The sequence below is a fragment of the Bos taurus genome, chromosome 17 (genome assembly GCF_002263795.3).
Source record: "Bos taurus isolate L1 Dominette 01449 registration number 42190680 breed Hereford chromosome 17, ARS-UCD2.0, whole genome shotgun sequence".
In the NCBI taxonomy this organism is placed as follows: domain Eukaryota; kingdom Metazoa; phylum Chordata; class Mammalia; order Artiodactyla; family Bovidae; genus Bos; species Bos taurus.
In genome coordinates, this window is record NC_037344.1 from 14121360 (window position 1) to 14147000 (window position 25641).

At 41.2% G+C, this 25641-nt stretch overlaps 1 protein-coding gene across 2 annotated transcripts in view; it reads right to left on the bottom strand.

The window, feature by feature from the left end:
- The window catches only part of GYPB (glycophorin B), a 29193-nt gene extending 7012 nt beyond the window's left edge, over positions 1-22181 (bottom strand). Inside the window, exons 1-3 of one of the 2 annotated variants that reach the window (XM_010813729.4) lie at positions 22085-22178; positions 18137-18202; positions 505-590 (exon numbers count right to left, since the gene is read on the bottom strand). In XM_010813729.4, the coding sequence (XP_010812031.1) occupies positions 505-590; positions 18137-18202; positions 22085-22121 (189 nt within the window). In that variant the 5' untranslated portion in view covers positions 22122-22178. Of the gene's footprint in view, positions 1-504; positions 591-18136; positions 18203-22084 lie in introns of both variants that reach the window. The other variant, NM_001184951.1, reaches the window with a different exon arrangement.
- Positions 22182-25641: the final 3460 nt, after the last annotated feature.

Here is a 25641-nt window from a genome sequence, read left to right on the forward strand (position 1 = left end):
GAGGTTATAGCAAAGGTGATGTGCTTTAGAATGCTGTCATACAGACTCAAAAGTATCTTTAGTGATGAAAAACATTATTCATGGCTGAAAATTCATAGGTGGAATTTGAAAAATCTGTCCCAGGAAATAGAATAAAAAAGCAAATATTTTCAGCATTAGTAAATATATCGTGTTATTTTAAAGATTTTTCATATGCAAATTAAACTAGATACTATAATTAGACATTTGACTATTTCATACACATCCATCAAAATATATTAAACCAAGTTAGAAGCCTTGGAGGATGTTTCGTTGGAAAACAGGTAGATTGGTATTTGGGGATTCTTCATAGGCAAATGCCAAATAAAAAATTCTGCTAGAGTAACTCAGTGACTTCTCTGTGTTCAGTTGAAAAAGATGGAGTTTCATGCGGTTTGTTTTCCTTTTGAGTTTAGTTGAAGCCGTAGAGTTAAACCCTCCTGGAGCTATTTATACCAGAACTTAAAATTAAAACTGAGTCCTCACCATTTGCAGTATGAAAAAAAGGCTGACACTTCCGATGGTAATTCCAATGATACCAGCAATCAGCGCAAGAATAGCGATTACCATTGCTATAGGAGAAAAACAGAGGAGCAAATTATAAAAGTGTAAAGTAAATGACCACACAGCATATGTAAAATAAAGCAGGTAAAATCAGGGTAATATCGCTTTGTCTTTTTATAGGGGAAAGTGATAGTCCACAAACAGTGTTGGGAAGGTAGCTCCAAAGTGGTAGCACAGAGTCTAAAACAAATCTGGACTAAGACAGGAAGGATCTGTATTTATTCTGGATGTACCCACGGTTGGCTAGAAAGCTGAAGATATATAACTTAAAATAAAAATGATGATCAGATTATATACTGCTGTTTCTAAAATGTTTAAGGAAATTGGAAATGCCTATTTTGGTTCTGAAAAGAGCATATTTTATTTGTTTTTACAATTTGTGTCATTGAAATAAGTAACACTCTTGTTTTTGAAATTAGCTAGTGGTTACCAGTGGGGAGAGGGAAGAGGGAAAGGCAATATGGGGATAGGAGAATAAGAGGTACAAACTGTCATGTGTAAAATGAGCTGCAAGGATATATTATTGTACAGGGCTTCCCTGCTGCCTCAGACAGTAAAGAATCTGCCTATAGTGCAGGAGACCTGGGTTTGATCTCTGAGTTGGGAAGACCCTCTGTAGAAGGGAATGGCAACCCACTGCAGTATTCTGGCCTGTAGAATCCCACGGACAGAGGACCCTGGTGGGCTACAGTCCATGGTGTCATAGAGAGTTGGACACGACTGTACAACTAAGCACAGCACGTATATTGTATAGCACACAGGGAATGCAGCCATATTTTATAACAACTATACATGGAGTGTCACTTCTAAAAGTGTGAATCATTATATTCTACACCTAGAACAAATAATAATGTACAGTAACTATACTTCGATTAAATTTTTTTAAGCAAAATCAGAAAGAAAATAAACTTAAAAAAATAAAATTGATGCTTCTGTTCCAAGGCATTTAAAACTCTCAAAACAAAATGTTAAATGGAATGATCATCATTCTTTGTCAAATATTAACAAACCTGGCTGTGTCAAATCAGGTTGAACTACTATCATTTGTCCTAAAAAGACAATATTGAAAATAAGGTCAGAAAACATATGTCATATTTAAAAAATACCCCTTTGGAATTAGACTGTCTAGTGGATTTTTGTTATTCCTTAACTGTGTTTAAAGAACTACATAGTTTATCTTTCAACAGTGAGTAAGTAAAATATATGAGGTGATGTGTCAGTCTTAACATTAATAATCCCAATATCTACTTTCAGCTACCCAACAAGTTTCCATTCATCAGGAATTAGTAAACTCCCTCATGCACTAAAGGGAAGGATATGAGAAACTATTTGAAGAACCATCTATGGACTTCCACAAGAAGCAGTGCATTTTTTAAAAATGTAAAAATAGTGATCAGAAAGAGATATATTGAGCTGTAATCCCACATGAACATCAGTCCAATCCTCAAAAAGAGCTGGACATGACTGAACATCCATTCAGTTAGAACTGGACATGGAACAACAGACTGGTTCCAAATCGGAAAAGGAGTATGTCAAGGCTGTATTCCGTCATCCTGCTTATTTAACTTATATGCAGAGTACATCATGAGAAACGCTGGACTGGATGAAGCACAAGCTTAAGTCAAGATTGCCAGGATAGATATCAATAACCGCAGATATGCATATGACACCATCCTTATGGCAGAAAGTGGAGAAGAACTCAAGAGCCTCTTGATTAAAGTGAAAGAGGAGAGTGACAAAGTTGGCTTAAAACTCAACACTCAGAAAATGAAGATCATGGCATCTGTTCCCATCACTTCATGGCAAATAGATGGGGAAATAGTGGAAACAATGGCAGACATTATTTGGGGGGCTCCAAAATCACTACAGATGGTGACTGCAGCTATGAAATTAAAAGACATTTATTCTTTGGAAGAAAAGTTATGATCAACCTAGACAGCATATTAAAAAGCAGAGACATTACTTTGTCAACAAAGATCCGTCTAGTCAAGGTTATGGTTTTTTAGTAGTTATGTATGGATGTGAAAGTTGGACTATAAAGAAAGCTGAGTGCCAGAGAATTGATGCTTTTGAACTGATGAATTGATGGTGTTGGAGAAGACTCTTGAGAGTCCCCTGGACAGCAAGGAGATCCAACCAGTCCATTCTAAAGGAGATCAGTCCTGAATATTCATTGGAAGGACTGATGCTGAAGGTGAAACTCCAGTATTTTGGCCACCTGATGCGAAGAGCTGACTCATTTGAAAGGTCCTGATGCTGCGAAAGATTGAGGGTTGGAGGAGAAGGGATGACAGAGGATGAGATGGCTGGATGGCATCACCGACTCAATGGACATGAGTGAGTAAACTCCAGGAGACAGTGATGGACAGGGAGGCCTTGCGTGTAGCGATGTGTGGTTTCACAAAGAGTCGGACATGACTGAGCAACTGAACTGAACTGAGCTGAATTCTTTGCTAGAGTTAATACCCCCTTACCAGTCCACAATAATATTTCTTTTTCTGCTGTCTCCCAATGCCATTTTATGTCATTTCTTAAATTTACTACTAATAACATACTGCACTACATTCCATGACCTCATCAAAGACTTGATTATAGTGGGTCATTCTTTAGCCACTCACTATTTACAGGATTCATGGCATGTGTGCTGTGTGTGTCTGCAGTGGACCCATGAATGTTTCTGGTTTGACACTATCATGTGGGCTTCACACTGAAATCACTTTGAAAAGTAGATTATTTAACTGGATACAAAAGTCCAGTAATGGGTTCTAAGCACTTAGCCTAATTTTCTTCTCTTGGTCTCCATCCTCCTGAAAACCCATTGCTTCCCTTTTTCTGTGTTTCCACTAGCTAATGATCCAAGAGCTATGCTGTCTTCCTTGAGACTTTACTTTAAATCCAGAGGACCCTGCTGAAACCCCACCTACAAAAGACCTTCTTCTTTTCTACTTTCAACCTGCTCTTCAAAGTCATCTTCTTCTCCATAGAAGAATAATCAGAGAGACAGTGAATGCCACCTGATCATCCTTATCTCAGGACCCAGATGGCTTATACTTTACTGGGCACATATGATGTCTTGGGCTCTCAGTCAAGCAATTTTACACACATTTTCTTATTTAATTCTTAGAGAAACACTGTGAGATAGGTATAATGAGCCCCATTTTAAAATTAAGAGATGGAGACCCGTTGGAGAACTCAGGGCTCGATCTACTCAGGTCAGCACCTGGGACAGGGCCAAGCTCAGGGCTGATTCCAGCCAGGTTTGACCGTAAGCCCCTCTCACCACTGCACTACTGGATCCCTTATACCTGGCCTACTATTTCATGCTCACATTCATCATTTATGTGTTTTTCTAGAATGTTTTAATGTCTTTAATCTACAGTATTATTCTTGTCCAACATTCCAGAAGCGAGAGTTCCTCTAGAGGAGAGAGACTTTGACTATTTTGCTTTCATTTCTCGGTCTTTGTCAGTTTCCCTGCAGTAGTCAGTCCCATTAAGTAGAGCTGCATCATAACAGTGACTCCAGAGAAAAACTGTTTTAAAACATCAAGAAACCCCTTGTTGCTGTTTCAACAATTATATGCTCAGGAGCGAGTGGCGCTGTACTAGGAATGGCACTGGTCGAAGAAGGCACAGCTGTATGAAAGAGAAGTTGAGAAAGGGATTAAGGTTGAGGGAATGAGTGGACCACAGAGCACATCACACAAGACAAATTCATCCCACATCTCTCCCAGTGGCAGCTCCAGAATTTTCATGTGGCAGGGCCTTACAGGTGAAGAAGGCGAGCCTTGATTTCCCCATCTGTAAAATGATAATACTTCAAAATGTCATTGAGAGGACTAAGTTAGTTTAATATATAATTTGTGTGCCTTCACACACACACATTAGTTAGTATAGTGTGTAGTTAGTTGCTCGGTCATGTCCGATTCTTTGTGACTCGTGGACTGTAGCCCCCAGGCTCTTCTGTCCATGGGATTTTCCAGGCAAGAATACTGGAGTGAGATGCCATTTCCTTCTCCAGGGAATCTTCTCAACACAGCGTCTGAATTTGCATCTCCTATGTTGCAGGTAAATTCTTGACCACTGAGCCACCTGGGAAGCTCCACCTGACTCATTCAGATCAGATCAGATCAGTCACTCAGTCGTGTCCGACTCTTTGCGACCCCATGAATCGCAGCACGCCAGGCCTCCCTGTCCATCACCAACTCCCGGAGTTCACTCAGACTCATGTCCATCGAGTCAGTGATGCCATCCATGTATATAAAAAATTATTACACAAATTAGGTATCAATTCAGTTTAGTTCAGTCGCTCAGTCATGTCCGACTCTTTGCAACCCCATGAATCGCAGCACGCCAGGCCTCCCTGTCCATCACCATCTCCTGGACTTCACTCAGACTCACAGGCATCGAGTTGGTGATGCCATCCAGCCATCTCATCCTCTGTCATCCCCTTCTCCTCCTGCCTCCAATCCCTCCCAGCATCAGAGTCTTTTCCAATGAGTCAACTCTTCACATGAGGTGGCCAAAGTATTGGAGTTTAAGCTTTAGCATCATTCCTTCCAAAGAACACCTAGGACCAATCTCCTTTAGAATGGACTGGTTGGATCTCCTTGCAGTCCAAGGGACTCTCAAGAGTCTTCTCCAACACAACAGTTCAAAAGCATCAATTCTTCAGTGCTCAGCTTTCTTCACAGTCCAACTCTCAACCATACCCTTGACTAGATGGACCTTTGTTGGCAAAGTAATGTCTCTGCTTTTGAATATGCCATCTAGGTTGGTCATAACTTTCCTTCCAAGGAGTGAGCATCTTTTAATTTTGTGGCTGCAATCACCATCTGCAGTGATTTTGGAGCCCAAAAAAAAAAGTCTGACACTGTTTCCATTTTTCCCCATCTATTTCCCATGAAGTGATGGGACCAGATGCCATGATCTTCGTTTTCTGAATGTTGAGCTTTAAGCCAACTTTTTCACTCTCCTGTTTCAATTAGGTATATGGTGTGACAAATAACTAGTATCTCTAAGTTATCCTTCATCATTTTGATGCAAAGGTGTAAAGTATAATGTAAGAACAAGTGCTTTTCTCAATTGAAATATAGTTGATTTACTATAATTCAAAAAGAATTCAGTTATACACACACACACATACACACAGACATATATGTATATTTTCAGGTTCTTTCCCATTAAATTATTACTAAATATTGTATATAGTCTCCTGTGCTATACAACAGGTCCTTGTTGTTTATGTATTTTACACATAGTAGTGTGCATCTGTTAAGACCAAGTGTTTTTAAACAATAACTAGATCATAGGAATGTTGAGGTTCAGCAACTATTGAGTTTAAAATCATGGAAAGAAAGATTTTCATTAGGAATCAATGAAAGCATGTAAAAACAAAATAGAATAGCTAATGAACAAAAATGATCTGTCTCTCTAGTTCAGTGCAATTCACTCACATTTAGGGCACACATTTATAACCCCTGTGGATACCAGTGAGCTTTTCTGAAACAAGCTTCCCTGGGCTCCTAGATCCCAGGCCTGGCACATTTTGAATCTCTTCCACACTAGAACAGGGCTCCGTACATGGTGGGTATTCAGTGAAATACTAGCTGTTGTAAATGTTTGGCCAATTTCCTTTCTTTTTTAAAAAGATCTTCTCATTTTCTTGAGATATAATTCACATACAGCAACGAATTGTTTGACTAGGTTCTTATGGAGAGACAGGGAGGTGAGTGTCTGGATAGCGCCTAAAATAAATGTACTGATGAATGAAACAAGCCACATGCAAAGGGGCATGCACGGAATGAGTGTAAGAATAGTGGAAACCTGCCTCCACAGCAGACTGACACAATATTTTGGATGTTTCAATAACAAGCACACAATTTTACAACTACGAGAAAAAAAAAATCCCAAAGTGAAAAACAAAAAAATAAAACCACACCAAATTTAAAGTTTTTAAGAAGTGCATGCATGCTAAGTCACTTCAGTTGTGTCCGACTGTTTGCAACCCTATGGACTGTAGCCCACCAAGCTTCTCTGTCCATGGGATTCTTCAGGCAAGAATACTGGAATGGCTTGCCATTTCCTCCTCCAGGGGATCTTCCTGACCCAGGAATCGAACCTGCATCTCTGGTCTCTTGCATTGGCAGGCGAGTTCTTTGCCACTAGTGCCAACTGGGTAGCTAAAAGTTTACCTGAAGCCATCTAGAATTTTCACTGAGTGCAAAGATTGCACTACCCCAGGCTTTCTGCCTGTCTGAGTCCAGAGTTTCAGTGGTTAGTTAGGGAGGTGTGCTCAGTCTATGGGATGGTGCCCCCTCCTCTTTATGAACACCTACAAGACCCTGCCTGCCCCAGCCCCTGCCTGCCTCCCCATCAGTGCTTGCAACTTCGTTCTCCTTTGGGGTCCAGGCATCTGGACAGCTCTTGGTTCCTCAAATGCAGCACACTCTTCTCCAAGCCCACACCTTTGTACCTAGTCTTCTCTTTGCCTGATATATCCTCCCGTCGTCCCCTTCTTGGCTGGCTATCCACTTTTCAGGTCCCAGTTCAAGGACATTTTTATTGGGAGGTCTTCTCTGACCTCCCCTACTTTCTGCTACTGCTGCTAAGTTGCTGCAGTCGTGTCCGACTCTGTGAGACCCCATAGATGGCAGCCCACCAGGTTGCCCCGTCCCTGGGATTCTCCAGGCAAGAACACTGGAGTGGGTTGCCTTTCCTTTTCCAGTGCATGAAAGTGAAAAGTGAAAGTGAAGTTGCTCAGTCATGTCTGACTCTTAGCGACCCCATGGACTGCAGCCTACCAAGCTCCTCTGTCTTTGGGATTTTCCAGGCAAGAGTACTGGAGTGGGGTGCCATTGCCTTCTCCGTCCCCTACTTTGGTTTAGGCTAAAAACTCCACAAGATCCCAGTGCTTAGCATAGTGTGTTAAAGCTAAATGAAATCCTATGATTGTTTAGAATCCAGATGTTTTTCATAGGCCTTGATGGTGTGGATGAAAAAAAATTGCCTGCCGTATCAGTGAACAAAGGATGTTGCAGACACCATGCTTTCAGCCATTGCTGCCCCTGCAGACTGTAGACCCTGAGGGGATTCAGGATGCAGAGAAGCAGGCTCAGTTCAGTTCTGTTGCTCAGTCTTGTGACCCCATGAATCCCAGCATGCCAGACCTCCGTGTCCATCACCAACTCCCAGAGTTCACTCAGACTCATATCCATAGAGTCAGTGATGCCATCCAGCCATCTCATCCTCTGTCATCCCCTTCTCCTCCTGCCCCCAATCCCTCCCACCATCAGAGTCTTTTCCAATGAGTCAACTCTTCGCATGAGGTGGCCAAAGTATTGGAGTTTCAGCTTTAGCATCATTCCTTCCAAAGAAATCCCAGGGCTGATCTCCTTCAGAATGGACTGGTTGGATCTCCTTGCAGGCCAAGGGACTCTCAAGAGTCTTCTCCAACACAACAGTTCAAAAGCATCAATTCTTTGGTGCTCAGCCTTCTTCACAGTCCAACTCTCACATCCATACATGACCACAGGAAAAACTATAGCCTTGACTAGATGGACCTTTGTTGGCAAAGTAATGTCTCTGCTTTTCAATATGCTATCTAGGTTGGTCATAACTTTCCTTCCAAGGAGTAAGCGTCTTTTAATTTCATGGCTGCAGTCACCGTCTGCAGTGATTTTGGAGCCCAGAAAAATAAAGTCTGACACTGTTTCCACTGTTTCCCCATCTATTTCCCATGAAGTGATGGGACCGGATGCCATGATCTTCGTTTTCTGAATGTTGAGCTTTAAGCCAACTTTTTCACTCTCCACTTTCACTTTCATCAAGAGGCTTTTCAGTTCCTCTTCACTTTCTGCCATAAGGGTGGTGTCATCTACATATACGAGGTTATTGAGATTTCTCCCTGCAATCTTGATTCCAGCTTGTGCTTCTTCCAGTCCAACGTTTCTCATGATGTACTCTGCATATAAGTTAAATAAACAGGGTGACCATATACAGCCTTGACGTACTCCTTTTCCTATTTGGAACCAGTCTGTTGTTCCATGTCCAGTTCTAACTGTTACTTCCTGACCTTCATACAGATTTCTCAAGAGGCAGATCAGGTGGTCTGGTATTCCCATCTCTTGAAGAATTTCCCACAGTTTATTGTGATCCACACAGTCAAAGGCTTTGGCATAGTCAATAAAGCAGAAATAGATGTTTTTCTGGAACTCTCTTGCCTTTTTGATGATCCAGCGGATGTTGGCAATTTGATCTGTGGTTCCTCTGCCTTTTCTAAAACCAGCTTGAACATCAGGAAGTTCATGGTTCACGTATTGCTGAAGCCTGGCTTGGAGAATTTTGAGCATTACTTTACTAGCATGTGAGATGTGTGCAATTGTGCGATAGTTTGAGCATTCTTTGGCATTGCCTTTCTTTGGGATTGGAATGAAAACTGACCTTTTCCAGTCCTGAGGCCACTGCTGAGTTTTCCAAGTTGGCTGGCATATTGAGTTGCAGCACTTTCACAGCATCATCTTTCAGGATTTGAAATAGCTCAACTGGAATTCTATCACCTCCACTAGCTTTGTTCGTAGTGATGCTTTCTAAGGCCCACTTGACTTCACATTCCAGGATGTCTGGCTCTAGGTCAGTGATCACATCATCGTGATTATCTGGGTCGTGAAGATTTTTTTGTATAGTTCTTCCGTGTATTCTTGCCACCTCTTCTGAAGTGTTTGAACCAGACTTTCATTTGGAGAAGATCATTGTCTATGGCACAAAGGAGGATGTAGGAAAAAAAAAAGAACAAGCCAAAAAACCATGGCCTGAGCTCTTCATAAGACGATCCCATCTTGTGTTCAGTACTGGTCAAGATAAATCATTTTGCAAATAGGCTGCTCCTCCTTACAGAGGGTCCTTATCACTTGTCAGCACAGCCTTTGGTAGGGAAGGCCTGTGGACTAAGACCTTCAAGGACAGAAAATTGCAGCAAGTTGTAAAAAGAATATGCCACAGAGCCGACGGTAAGATCTCACACCTCTAAAAACTGGCACTTTCAAGCCTCTCATTTTAAGCAAAGTCAGAGAAGAGGAACATGGTGTTCGCCAGGGATAATCAGTTCTGTGTAACTTTTTGCTATCCAAATAAGAAAATGCTTAGGGAGAGACAGCTCATTAAAATTAATTTGAACTTTAGCAAAGCAATTTTAACAGTCTAGCCTGAACCTCTTATGGGCTGGATTCCAGGAGGCATTTCTTTCCTGCCTTTTTTCCCCTCTTTTGCTCTAGGCCCTTCCCTTTCTGTTACTTGTTGTTCAGTCGCTCAATTGTGTCTCTGTCCTCTGTGCTCAGACTCTGTGCGACCCCATGGATTGCGGCACTCCAGGCTTCCCTGTCCTTCACTGTCTCCCGGAGTTTGCTCAAACTCATGTTCATTGAGTCAGTGATGCCACCCGACCATCTCATCCTCTGCTGACCCCTTCTTCTGCCTTCTATCTTTCCCAGCATCAGGGTCTTTTCCTGTTTGCCTTGTTCATTGATTAAAAGTCAATCTCAATTTTGTCCTAATTAATTCAGAATATACTTTTACATTTTACCTTCAAGTCCCTTGGAACAGTTAATCTAACTTGCTTATTTTACAGATAATAAATTTGAAAATTAAATGATTGGCTCAGTTTAACAAAGTAGGTAAGGAACAAAACTGAGACCGAATTCTGCTGTTTTCCAATAATATTCCTACTTCACAGATCTCCACCTGGTTGAGATCTTGTCAGCAGGATTTCTTCGATGTTTTAGCATATTAGCTGGTGAACATTGGGATGCATTGTACACACAAAAATGACAACTAAGTTCCTTGAAATTCCCAGATACCCTAAGGGCTAGAATTGATAGAATAATCACGTAGTCTTCATTTTGATGATTTGTTCACACCAATTTATTGTATTACTTCCTTTATACCTCTTAGACTTCCATGTCCTCTTGTTAGAGCCTCTAAGAAAAACTGTTTTCTGCTCTAGCAATATTGACCTGAGGGTCTTTTCCTTAACCCTTTTACTTCTTTTTCAGGAACATATCCAGACTATACCTGAAAAATTCCACTCTGTCTCCAAGAGAAGCACTTTTACCTCGAGGCATAATGGAAGATGTGTCCAGTGTCACACTACCTAAGGAACACATGGGTCTTGGACCAACACGGCACAGTTCCTGAGCTTCACTGGGCTCCAAAGACTTACTCTGAAGCCTCACCCTTCGCCTGCTTGCACTGAGTCACTGGCTGAAACTTGAAGGATGGATAGAGTTTTAGGCGGAAATGTGGACGAGGTCGAATTAAGGTGAAGAAGTGACCTTAAAATGGGCTAAAATATGAAGAAAGAGAATACAGTGTGCATTTACGTGGGCCTTAGAGGGCAGCCAGTAGGCAAAGATGGCAAACCTCTCAGACTGACACGAGTTTCATGTTCAAGTGGCAAATTAGTGCAAACGGGAATAAAAGGGTAGGTTTAGCAAGGCCTCAAACTCCTAGCTTAAAAAAATTTTTATAGTGCCCAAATACTAAAATGACATTTGCTCTGGCACTTTGCACAAAGTATGTATTTGTTACTTGGACTGAATCACTTTAATTTTAGGTTTCAGAGGCAGGAATGAATGAATGAATATGCCACCCAGAATCTTAAATATTCCAAATTTGTGTGGTGGTATCATCTCATACTTGCATAACATCTGAATTGTTCCAGAACATTCATCTCTTTTGTCTTGTATTGTCACGGCTCTGACCTCACAGTTGTTCAGAAAAACTCTACCAGCCTGAGATGTCTGGGTATTGCAGGAGGGAGCACGACAGTGCGGGAGAGGTGGGTTGACTCATGGGTTAGAGACACAGTCGGGCATGGAGATCTAGTCTCCCAGCTCTCTGCACTATGCTCTAACTGCTAGGCACACAGCTCTCCCAAACAACTGACTTTCTAACATGGAATGTCATTAGAAAGAATATAAAATGCAATGTTGGACCAACACCCTGTAGTTTTGCTCTCTGCCCAAATTTCTAGCTGCTGAGCTCCTGTCATGAAGTGATAAAGTCATCTCATGCAGTCGTTGGTTTTAGCTTGGTTCCCTCCTGCCTTGCAACTGATAGAAGTCTTATCTCAGCAAAGCAAACTCTTACAAGGATACACCCCACCTATGAAAGGCCTTCAATAGTTTCCAAGTCAGAAAGTGACATTTTCTAAGTGTTAGACTTTTCTGGCACTGGGATGACCAGGAAAACTGATCGGTAATGTATTTGTGAAAGTTCTGAACAGCTTATTTGTGGTAAAACTGGGAAAAACTCACATTTGCTGGCTTCCAACTCAATGCCTTTTCTTCCAGACCTTATTATTTTTTTACAGAATGGACAGGACTCTTCCTTATTCCAAAAGATATTTGGAGAAAGCTATTGCCATGAAGCAATATTTTAAAAGAAATACTCAGTTTTGCCCTTGAACCAAAGGGTTGACAACATCAATCTGATCAAGTTGTGATAATATAGTTAGATGTCCCTTTTGTCTGCTGTTGTTCACTTTTATTTTTTGGAGAGATTTAGTAAGTCAAAGTAGCTAGTTACAATTTAGAAAAATTGAACTTTCTAAAGGATAAAACGAGATGCCAGTCCAGGTTCGATGCACGATACTGGATGCTTGGGGCTAGTGCACTGGGACGACCCAGAGGGATGGTATGGGGAGGGAGGAGGGAGGAGGGTTCAGGATGGGGAACACATGTATACCTGTGGTGGATTCATTTTGATATTTGGCAAAACTAATACAATTATGTAAAGTTTAAAAAAAAAAAAGTTGATGGGATAACATTTGCACTTAAGTGTTTTGAATAGCCCTCGAAATTTTGTGTGAAGTCTCTGGTTAATGACTCTTAGAGAGCATGTCCACTGGTGCAATCAGTGGACCGGATGTCAAATGCAATGACCCAGTGTCTGCTCACCTACAGAGTGGCCTGCTTGGACAGTTCCCAGCAGCCAGTGGGTCACAACTCTGTCTTCCCCAGCTTGGTAGAGAACAGCTCCTCACTAAGTCTGCCTTGAAGCTGTTATTGCCTCGGAGGACAGTGGTTTCCCTGACGGAACTTCATAGCCTGGCCCTGTCAGTCTATGTCCTGCCCAGATTCTAGTCACTCTCGCTGTTCCGAACTATTACTGAACCAGCCAGTGAGAGAGAAAAACCAGCCTATAATCCCAGCCACTGTGCATTCTTCAGCCTCAACAGATAGAAAGCAAGGGATATTTCTGTTCATTGCCCCAGGGAGAAAGGAGATCAGGATTCTAGTCCTGGCTTTGCCACCAAGGGGTGGAAGACCTGAGTAAGTCACCGAATTTTCTAAGCCTCCATGTCTCACTTATAAAATGCGAGTAAACGGCAGGGGTCCCCAAACTCTGGGATCTAATGTCTAATGATCTGAGGTGGGGCTAATGTAATAATAATAATAGAAATTAAGTGCACAATAAATGTCATGCAATTGAATCATCCCAAAACCACCCCTCCCACTCCTGGTCTATGGAATTGGTTGTCCATGAAACTGGTTCCCAGTGCCAAAAAGGTTGGGGACTGCTACCTAAGGTACTCCATTATTCCAAAATCATAGACATTTGCATGTCTGAGACAGTAATATTCATAACAAACAAATTGTGTATTAACTACATTCTAGGCATTTTCTCTTCAAAACAATTACCTGAGAGTATATTATTATGTATTAATTTATTATGTGTAGAGGAAAAAAAACCCAAAGATCAGAAACATCGCTTAACTTGTCTAAGATCATAAAGCTGATAAATGGTGGAGGTGGTGTTTCATTTCCCACCTATTTGACTGCAGAACTCTCTGCCAAGTTCTGCCATGATCTATGCAAAATAAAAAAGGTTGAGAGCACCAAATAAGTGTCATTAAAAGAAGATGAAACTCTCACCAAGTTATGTAACTAACTCTCAAGTAAGCCATCCCTTCTAATAAATCAGGGCTAACTGAAAAGATGCAAAACCAATAATTTCTGTTGTGCAGAAGCTGAGGGTGGGAGGATTAGTCCCTTAACATAGAGGTAGAATGATATCCAGTGTCATATCCAGCTTATGGAAGGACAGATATTTCTGGTTGATAACAATTTATAACCTGAAATATCATTTTTTTCCCTGCTAAATATCTTCTAGTCCAGTTACTCTTGCTTTACCATGAATCCTCAGAATTAAAGAAGATTTCACGTATTTTAGATATGCCAGCTTTATTTTAAGATATGGGCATTTGTGTAGCTAAACTCCCTAAACATATTAGATATGGGATTAAGGAAGTTAGACTGGATGAGAAAAATTCTAATTAAAAATGAAAGTTCTCACGCACTGATACTTCTCATGCCTGGCTGGACAATAATGAATGGGAAAACAGAAACTAAATCAGTATGCTCACTCTTGTTGCTGTGTATTAGAATCATCTGTGTACTCAGACATTGGAGTCTAATGCACTGCCTGCCGCAAGAATATTGCTCCAGACTAGATAAACATGTAGAAACTTCATTTTCCTAATCATTAGGACTATGTCTTACATTTTCAAAGGTTCTAATATCAGTTGCTGCTGCTGCTGCTAAGTCACTTCAGTCGTGTCCGACTCTGTGCGACCCCATAGACGGCAGCCCACCAGTCTTCCCCGTCCCTGGGATTCTCCAGGCAAAAACACTGAAGTGGGGTGCCATTTCCTTCTCCAATGCATGAAAGTGAAAAGTGAAAGTGAAGTCGCTCAGTTGTGTCTGACCCTCAGCGACCCCATGGACTGCAGCCTTACAGGCTCCTCCATTCATGGGATTTTCCAGGCAAGAGTACTGGAGTGGGGTGCCATTGCCTTCTCCATCTAATATCAGTAGTCCCTAATCTTTCAGGCACCAGGGACCGGTTTCATGGAAGACAATTTTCCCATGGATGAACGTTGGGAGAAGAGGGTTTTGGGATGAATCACCCACATTACACTCATTGTGCACGTTGTTTCTATTGTGACTACACTGAGATTAACCCCTCTACTCATTATAGTCTCCATTTGCACCGCAGATCATCAGGCATTAGATTCTCATAAGGAGCACACACCTGGTACCTTCCATGTGCAGTTCACAGCAGGGTCCATGCTCCTGTGAGAATCTAAAGCTGCTGCTGATTGACAGGAGGTGGAGCTCAGGGAGCGATGTGAGGGATGGGGGTGGCTGTACATACAGATGATAGTTTGCTCACTCCTGCTATGTGGCCCAGTTCCTGACAAGGGTTGGGGTCCCTGTCTTACATCACCCTTATCTTGTGTTGAGTAGATTTATAAAGCAATCGGATATTAGCCTGATTCACTTGAGAAGAGTTGGATATGATTTAGCGACTGAGACTGTGTCTCCTGGTGAGACACAATGCCATTTTCCTGGTCCACCTTCCCAGTGGCCTTCAAAAGATGCACTATGTTCACCTTCTGTGCTCTGGATTTATTTTCTTTCCTTTTGACTTTAAAATATCATCATGAATGAGAAATAAGTAGCAATATCAAAGGGAGAGCCCTAGAGAAAAAGATCACTTAGCCCAGATAAAAATGAGCAAAAGGTTACCATCATAGTCATAAAATTAGGGTTCATTAGCTGTACCAATGGCACCCCACTCCAGTACTCTTGCCTGGAAAATCCCATGGACAGAGGAGTCTGGTAGGCTGCAGTCCATGGGGTCACTAAGAGTCGGACATGACCAAGCAACTTCACTTTCACGTTTCACTTTCATACATTGGAGAAGGAAATGGCAACCCACTCCAGTGGTCTTGCCTGGAGAATCCCAGGGACAGGGGAGCCTGGTAGGCTGCTGTCTATGGGGTTGCACAGAGTCGGACACGACTGAAGTGACTTAGCAGCAGCAGCAGCTGTACCAAAAGGAGAAGACAGACTAAGAGCCTTTATACAGGCTTCACTTTACTGAAAGCATGAGTAGAACATTAAGTGACAATGTTGCAAGAGTATGGAAGAGCCAGGACTTCCCTGACAGTTCACAGGTTAAGACTCTTCACTTTCAATGCTGGAGGTCTGAGTTTGACCCTTGGCCTAAGAATTAGGATCCCACATGCCAAATGGTGCAACCAAAAAGAAAAAAAAAAAGTTAAAAAGGAAAAAAGAATAAGATAGGGCCAAGCTCAGAACATCAATGTGGATGATGAATAAGCAGTTTAATGTGTGGATTAAATGCACAGACTCTAGAGCCTGAATGCCTGGTTTCAAACTAATTTCACTAGTTATTAGCTGAGACCTTGGGCAGCAGACTTATACTCTATACTTTTGGTTCATAATTTACAAAATGAGGATAATAATTGTCAATCATGCAGAGTTACTGGCTAGTTAAATGAATTAAGTATACACAGATATACTTATATAAAGGTTTACAAAAATAGAAAAATTGGTCTTAAAATTATATGGAACTTGTAGGGACCCCAAATAGCCAAAATCATCTTGAAAAAGTACAGAGGTGGATGACTTACCTTGCATCATTTCAAAACTTACTACAAAGCAATGGTAGTCAAAACAGTATGGTGCTGCCCTAAGAATCAATGGAATAGAATTGAGAGTCTAGAAATTAACTCCTATATCTGTGGTAACTGGCTTTCATCAAGGGTATTAAGACCATTAAATGAGGAAAGAAGAGTCTGATCAAAATATCAAGGAAGACAAGGCTCTAGACACACTGAGGTCGGAACTCTCCTTCACTATGTACTGGAGGTTGGTATGGTGCTTGGGAACCAAGAAAAGAATGTATAGTGTTTTGTGGCTTGGGGCTTTTAGTATATTTGGAGTCATTTGCTTTTCTGAGACAGACATGGTCAGAACATTGCCCAACTCCCAAGGTGTGGTAGAAGTCTCTCCATGAATTCCTTCGTAAGATTCTATATGCTGCCACTGTCCCATGACTCTTAGCAAGTACAGTGTGGCAACTGGGGACTTGTGGGTGAGTTACTGTATCACAGGAGAAACAAGTCCTACAATAAAACAGAAAATGGGCCTTTTCCAAAGAAGATGTATATATGGCCAGCAGACACATGAAAAGATGTTCAACACGGCTAATCATCAGAGAAATGCAAATCATAGCCACAGTGAGATACTACCTCACATCTGTCAGAATGACTATCAAAAAAATCTACAAAAGTTGGCGAGGATGTAGAGAAAACAGAATCCTTGTATAATGCTGGTGAGAATGTAAATTGGTGAAGCCATAATGGAAAATACTATGGAAATTGCTCCAAAAATTAAAAATAGAGCTACCATAGGATCCAGCAATTCCATTCCTCAGTATATACGCAAAGAAAAGAAAACACTAACTCCAAAAAATGCATGAACCGCAATGTTCATAGCAGCATTGTTTACAATAGCCAAGGTATGAAAGCAAGCGAAGAGTCCATCAACAGATGAGGGGATAGAGAAGCTGTACAACACACACACACACCCACACAGAGACAGACACACACAGACACACATACAGATACACACACACACACACACACACAGAGAGACACACAGACACACATAGACATACACACACACAGACACACACACACACAAACACACACAGACAGAAATAGACACACACAGACACACACAGACACACACAGGAATATTATTCAGCTGCAAAAGAGAATGAAACTCTGGCATTTACAACAACATGGATGGGCCTAAAAGGTGTTATATTTAGTGAAATAAGTCAGAGGAAGACAAATATTTTATATCACTTATATGTGGAATCGAAAAAATAACATAAATAACTATAACAAAACAGAAATAGATTCCCAGATACAGAGAAGAAACTAGTGGTTACCAGTAGGGAGTGGGGGCCGGGAAGGGCAAAATAGGGGTAAGGGATTAAGAGGTATGAACAATTATGTATAATATAAATTAGCTAAAAGAATGTATTGTAGAGAACAAGGAATATAGTCAATATTGCATGAAACTCTAAATGCAGCATAATCAATAAAAATTTTGAATCACTATCTTGTACACTTGACTACTATATAACACTGTAAATCAACTATATTTCAATTAAAAGAAACAGAAAATGGGAAAATATTAACCCTGGGTTACCTCATATGTCTACTGTCAGTTCTTGCTCTTCTCTCTATCAGATCCCGGAAATCAGTTTCCGTATCCATCACAACCAAGTTTCTTTGAGCAGTAAATAAGGACATGAAATGAGCGTGCTGATGTCCAGGTTTTTCTCTGTTAGTGTTTGTCACTGTTGCTTAATGACAGACACAGCTTAGAAAGCAGAGGTTGTATATGTTTGGCTTAATTTGAAAAAATTTAAACCTTTTCCTAATTATATTTTATGATTCATTTCACAGAGAATTTAGAAAGCATTAAAAAGCAGAAAAAAATTACCCCAATTCCAATAGCCAGAGTTAACCCTGAAATGTTCCTTTTTAGTGTTGTTGCTTTAATTTGACTTATGTATCATAAAAAACCACACAGATAGGTGCTTATTAAATACACAGATATGATACTAATGGCTGGAAATCTATTACCTGTCTGCTTTGGTTGGTAACTTACCTGGCAAACCAGGAGTGTCAGGTGGCCCTGGAGTCTGTGCTGCAACAGGTTTTGTGAAAATATAACCTATAAAGACATTTGGGAAAATTATCTAAAATGTACTTCCCCAATAGGTTCATAGATGTTTTCAGTCATCCTCTAGAGACCAAAGTACAGAGAAATTCATCACAATGATGTTAAATCCAACTTCCCAATTTGAAACCAGTGCAAGTTGATTTTGAGATACTGTGCCTCCTTCCCCATCTTAGAAATCCTTCTCCAAGGGTTCAGAATGAGAGTGTTCATTTCTTTCTAAAAACCCAACTTCACACCAACCTAGAGATTTAGAGATTTGGAAACTAGCCTATGGATCATCTCAGGCTGACCTTTGAGGCACCGCTGAAGATTAGAGATGAAAAGGATTTTGATGCCATCTAGTCTGTGTTTTATTTGATAGGCAGGACGAAACTGAGACCCATGCGAGTCAATCAGTTCTCCACACTTAAACTGGTCTGCAACAAATTTCTGATCATTTGTTGTTTCTGCAACTAGTATTAACTGAGAGCCTAGTACATGCCTGGCAGGCTTCCCTGGTGGCTCAGATGGTAAAGAATCTGCCTGCAATACAGGAGACGTGGGTTCGATCCCTGGGTCAGGAAGATCTCATGGAGAAGGGAATGGCACCTACTCCAGTATTCTTGGCTGGAATATTCCATGGACAGAGGAGTCTGGTATGCTACAGTCCATGGGATCACATGGATGAAACTGAGAGACTACACACATATGTAAGCCTAGCAGAGTGGGGGAGACAAAAATGAAGACACAGATTTGGCTTTTAAGAAATTTAGAGTGCTGTGGTCCCTGAATCCCAGTTCAGAACTCAGTCCTGAAACAATTAAATTGAGAGAAATGTTCTCTTCCTAGATTACTGAAGGAAAAGGAGAAGCCTTGCTTCTTTGCTGAGTCATTCTAACGGGGTGCTTGCAGGCGTGTGTAGTGAGATGCACACAGATCACCAAGGCCTATGGACCCAGAGCTCTCTCCAGGTGCTGTTTAGCATCAGGACCCTATACTCAAATCAGAGCTTTGGCTTTTCCTTGAACACACTCTGCCTTCTTCTGCCTCAGAATTTTCGTCCTTCTCCTTTCTACCTCCACCACCCTCCCGAGATTTTGCAAGTGTGGCCTCTTCTCATTGTTCAACTTTCATCAGAAACATCACCAACTCAGAGAAAAAGGTCCTGCTACCCTTCTCTATGTTGGCCTTCTGTATTATGTCCAACACCTTCCCTAGTTTATTTCTGGGTGCTATTTTTCACTCTTTTTTATTTCAATACTTCTTCTGCTGAATGCCTCTGTTCCCTCCCTCTCCCTGCCCCCACCTGCCCTGAACATGAACTCAGGAGCTCATTCGTGGCACTGTCGTGGCCTTGGTATAGGGTACCTCATGCATAATTACTGAAGGCACAAATGAGTGAAGGAATTGAAGGATTGGGAATCAAATCATAGAAAAGAAAATTACTCTCCACAGGAGGATGATCTCTGATACACTTAGAAATACTGGCTTTATCCTTTAGATTACTGGAGAAAGCAAACAAACTCTTTTTCCCCTCATTTCCTCACACTTTTCATGTTCTCTTCATCTAATGAGTAAGGGTGGTGGCAATCATTTCCAATACTTTCCTTTTATTTTCTAAAGTAGTCACATCAAGAGAGTTTCTTTGGAGGATTCCAAAAATGCAAAGCTGATGACAGCCTTGGCACTGGATACCAAGGCAGTCTGTGGAGTCACTTAAACTTGCTGACCTCATGAAGTCTCATTAAGGCTTTAACTCACTCTGCCTGAGCGTTTGTAGCATGAATTTCTTTCTTTTCCAGGAGTCCTTTCCAAAATCGTGTCCCTCCGCTTCCCCAAATGGGTAACATGTCTACTTCGGGACAGTAACCCCACTCTGCCCTCTGGAACCACACCATGAATACCTCTGGTCTCCTCTGTGTGAAACCTTTACATATATTTGGATATATTTAAATATTATGTCATATTTCTGGCATGTATTTCCTTTTCCTCAAGCTAACTGTCTTTATTCTTTGCTATTTACAAAAATTCGAGTAACTCTGTGCGTGCATCCTAAATCCCTTCAGTTGTGTTCAACTCTGCAACCGTATGGACTGAAGCCCACTAGGCTCCTCTGTCCATGGGACTTTCCAGGCAAGGATCCTGGAGTGGGTTCCCATGCCCTCATCCAGGGGAATCTTCCCGACCCAGGGATCAAACCCGTGTCTCTCAGGTCTCTTGCTTTGGCATGAGGATTCTTTACCACTAGTGCCACCAGCGTGGGTGCTAAGTCGCTTCAGTCGAGTCCGACTCTTTGCAACACTATGGACTGTAGCTAGCCAGGCTTCTCTGTCCATGGGATTCTCTAGGCCAGAATACTGGAGTGGGCTCCCATTTCCTTCTCCAGGAAGATAACTCTGCTAGTCTTCTGTTTCCTGGAATTTCCCCCTTCTCCTTCACTTCTCAGAAGTCACCATCCTATACCCAGGTTTGTTTCCTAGGTTATAATTGTTAGCATAGCTAAATACCTCTTCACTACCACCAGACGCTGGAGTAAGGACATTACGGTAATGATTTTATTTAGTCCTTAGGTGACTACTCGTTGACAGCACTAGGCAGGTACCAATATTTCCTGTATTTCTCAGATAAGAACACAGGCTGAGGGAGGGAAAGTAACTTGCCTTAATTCTCCCTGGCTTTCAGATGTGAAGCCAGGTTTGAAACTTTCATATCTGTGCTTTAACCATTACACACTTTATCCCCTAGTGCAGGGTCAGGCAAAAAGTTTGTTCAGATATTTTCATAACATGAATGAGTGAATTTTTTAGCCACACTAATATCTAAGAAATTCCTGAATCCCTCCTCTAATTCCTAGAGGGCTCAGTTGATTCTTGAGACTCTGTAAACTCAAATTACAACCACGTCTGAGGGGGCTAAACACATTTCAAATAATTACCTGCTCCTTATTTAGGTTATGGGCACTAGTATTTCTGACACATAAACGCTGTATTTGAGAAGAACTTTTAATCTTAACACTCTCAGGAAGAGGCCAAAAATAATGCTAATTTGATACTACTTCATAATGCACCTATGTTACTTTTTATTTTAATGAACTGATTTCCATTTCTGTCCAAACCACACAATCCCTCAGCCAATAAGAGTTCTTTATTTCTTTCTTTTTTTTCCCCTGTATCACATCTCAGTAATGGACCACAAAATGGAAAATAACGGCGCCCCCACGGCCGCGCCATGGATTCAGGGTTCATACTTGTTGCTTGTAATTTTTTGGCAGGTGAAGGAGGAAATTATAATTTGGGGGAAAACTTTTTGAAAAATAAGGAACATAGACCCACCATCACCTTCATTAATGACTCTAATTTAAAAGTTAAACTCATGAAAATGCCATAAAGCAAAACATTCTTTCACACAGACTTGTTTTTTAAAGTATTTGATTACATTGTTTCAAGGCTGGCTAGGCTTGTAATTGAACAGCATACCTCTCATCCAGCAATGGGTAACTTCACCACCTTACCAACCCACTCACAATAAAAAATCCATCCACCAGACTGGGCTGGGATCCTGGTGGCTCAGGCGCAAAGAATCTACCTGCCAGTGCAGGAGATGTGGGTTTGATCCCTGGGGCGGGATGAACCCCTGGAGAAGGAAATGGCAACCCACTCCAGTATTCCTGCCTGGGAAATCCCATGGACAGAGGAGCCTGGTGGGCTACAGTCCATAGGGTCACAAAAGAGTCAGATGTGACTGAGTGACTAAACAACAAGACTGGGATCTGAATACTACTCATTCAGTTATTCAGTTAAGTCAAAGAGGACTAAAATGAGATAGTTTTTCTTGTAGCTATAATCCTATGTCCCATAAAACAGCATCCTGCTAAGAAAAAAAAAATCCACCTACCTGACAATAGTAATACAAAGATCAGTTTTCGGTCCATTCTGAGATCATAAGCTGGCTTCCCAAGGTCAGTGCAAGAAAACCGCCAAGGATGACTGATGTGACATCTGTGGCCTCAGCCTACACATTGTTATCTTTCAGGTTCACATTCTCTAGGCATCAGTTTATAGGCTGGGTGGCATTTTTAAATGATGCAAAGTTGCACACCATCTGTCCATGAAGATATGTGGGTATCTGCTTAACCAGGACTATTAAAGCCTTCAGTCAAGTCTCCACTTCAGGGAAGTGCATACATGTTAAAATTACTTTGCATAAACTCAGTGGGCAGTTCAAGGTAATAGCAGTCAGGAGCCACCCAATTAGACAAATGAGAATGAGACTGTGAAGGCCTGAAATTGGACTTCCTGATGGCTCAGCTGGTAAAGAATCTGCCTGCAATGCAGGAGACCCCAGTTGGATTCCTGGGTTGGAAAGATCTCCTGGAGAAGGGATAGGCTACCCACTCCAGTATTCTTGGGCTTCCCTGGGGGCTCAGATGGTAAAGAATCCTCCCACAATGCCAGAGACTTGGGTTCGATCCCTGGGTTGGGAAGATCCCCTGGAGGAGGGCATGGCAACCCACTCCAGTATTCTTGCCTGGAGAATCCCATGGGCAGAGGAGCCTGGTGGGCTACAGTCCATTTGGCCACAAAGAGTTGGACACGATTGAGTGACTAAATACACACATGCAGGCCTGAGACTAAGGCCTGAATCAGGCTGAGGTAGCCAGGAAAATTGTTTTAATGTGGAGATTCTTATGGGTCACAGAGAAAATGGCTTCTTACATGAGATAAGTGTTTGAGAACTGGAATTACTATTAGAGTGCTATGAGGTTTGAAAAACTCTCTAGATCATGGCAAGTCATACAGCAACATAATAATATGAGATGCAAGAAATCTTTAATTCACAATGGAATTTGAATGGAACAGCTAGGGCCCACACCGAACCAGTGTGGTGATTTCTCTCCAAACACGCCTCATTATGGAGGCATAGGGTGGATAATTAGGAGATTGGAATTGACATATATAAAATACACAATGAATGGGAACATATTGGATAGCTCAGAGAACTCTAGACAATGCTCTAAATTGGAAGGAAAATCCAAAAATGAGGGGATATATGTATATGTATAGCTGATTCACTTTACTGTATAGTGGAGACTGACACAATGCAATGAAACAATTATGTGGTGATAGTCAAGTCACTTAGTTGTGGTCGATTTTTTGTGACCATATGGACATAGCCCACCAGGCTCCTCTGTTCATGGGATTATCCCAGCAAGAAGACTGGAATGGGTTGCCATTTCCTCCTCCTATAGTTGATTCATTTTAGTGGAGACTAGCAGCCATGAAATTAAAAGACGCTTACTCCTTGGAAGGAAAGTTATGACCAACTTAGACAGCGTATTTAAAAGCAAAAACATTACTTTGCCAACAAAGGTTTGTCTAGTCAAGGCTATGGTTTTTCCAGTGGTCATGTATGGATGTGAGAGTTGGACTGTGAAGAAAGCTGAGCACCGAAGAATTGATGCTTTTGAACCATGGTGTTGGAGAAGACTCTTGAGAGTCCCTTGGACTGCAAGGAGATCCAACCAGTCCATTCTAAAGGAAATCTGTCCCAGGTATTCATTGGAAGGACTGATGCTAAAGCTGAAACTCCAGTACTTTGGCCACCTCACGTGAAGAGTTGACTCATTGGAAAAGACCCTGATGCTGGGAGGGATTGAGGGCAGGAGGAGAAGGTGACGACAGAGGATGAGATGGCTGGATGGCATCACAGACTTGATTGACGTGAGTTTGAGTAAATTCCGGGAGTTGGTAATGGACAGGGAGGCCTGGCATGCTGCGATTCATGGGGTCTCAAAGAGTCGGACACGACTAAGTGAATGAACTGAACTGAACTGAACAGAATATTACGAAAAGAATCACAGTCCGGTAAAAATTAATTTTAAAAAATCTAAGGCATTTTAGATATGTGTGGATCACAAATACAAAAGACTTTGTGCTAGCAAAAAAAAAAAAGAAGCATAAATGAACGAATGATGAGACAATAAATGTGAACACTCAAAATCAAAAAGGATGACCCAAAAAAACTTGTTGCAAAACAGATTAAAATGAGATGTCTAATCACTGATTATAGTAAAGTTGCAGGATATAAAATCAACACACAGAAATCCCTTGCATTCCTATACACTAATAATGAGAAAACAGAAAGAGAAATTAAGGAAACAATTCCATTCACCATTCCAACGAAAAGAATAAAATACTTAAGAATATATCTACCTAAAGAAACTAAAGACTTATATATAGAAAACTATAAAACACTGGTGAAAGAAATCAAAGAGGACACTAATAGATGGAGAAATATACCATGTTCATGGATTGGAAGAATCAATATAGTGAAAATGAGTATACTGCCCAAAGCAATTTACAGATTCAATGCAATCCCTATCAAGCTACCAATGGCATTCTTCAGAGCTAGAACAAATAATTTCACAATTTGTATGGAAATACAAAAAACCTCGAATAGCCAAAGCTATCTTGAGAAAGAAGAATGGAACTAGAGGAATCAACTGCCTGACTTCAGGCTCTACTACAAAGCCACAGTCATCAAGACAGTATGGTACTGGCACAAAGACAGAAATATAGATGAATGGAACAAAATAGAAAGCCCAGAGATAAATCCACGCACATATGGACACCTTGTCTTTGACAAAGGAGACAGGAATGTACAATGGATTAAAGACAATCTCTTTAACAAGTGATGCTGGGAAAACTGGTCAACCACTTGTAAAAGAATGAAACTAGAGCACTTTCTAACACCATACACAAAAACAAAATCAAAATGGATTAAAGATCTAAACATAAGACCAGAAACTATACAACTCCTAGAGGAGAACATAGGCAAAACACTCTCCAACATACATCACAGCAGGATCCTCTATGACCCACCTCCCAGAATATTGGAAATAAAAGCAAAAATAAACAAATGGGACCTAATTAAACTTAAAAGCTTCTGCACAACAAAGGAAACTATTAGCAAGGTGAAAAGACAGCCTTCAGAATGGAAGAAAATAATAGCAAATGAAGCAACTGACAAACAACTAATCTCAAAAATATGCAAGCAACTCCTACAGCTCAATTTCAGAAAAATAAATGATCCAATCAAAATATGGACCAAAGAACTAAATAGACATTTCTCCAAAGAAGACATACAGATGGCTAACAAACACATGAAAAGATGCTCAACATCACTCATTATCAGAGAAATGCAAATCAAAACTGCTATGAGGTACCATTTCACACCAGTCAGAATGGCTGCGATCCAAAAGTCTACAAGCAATAAATGCTGGAGAGGGTGTGGAGAAAAGGGAACCCTCTTACACTATTAGTGGGAATGCAAACTAGTATAGCCACTATGGAGAACAGTGTGGAGATTCCTTAAAAAACTGGAAATAGAACTGCCTTATGATCCAGCAATCCCACTGCTGGGCATACACACTGAGGAAACCAGAAGGGAAA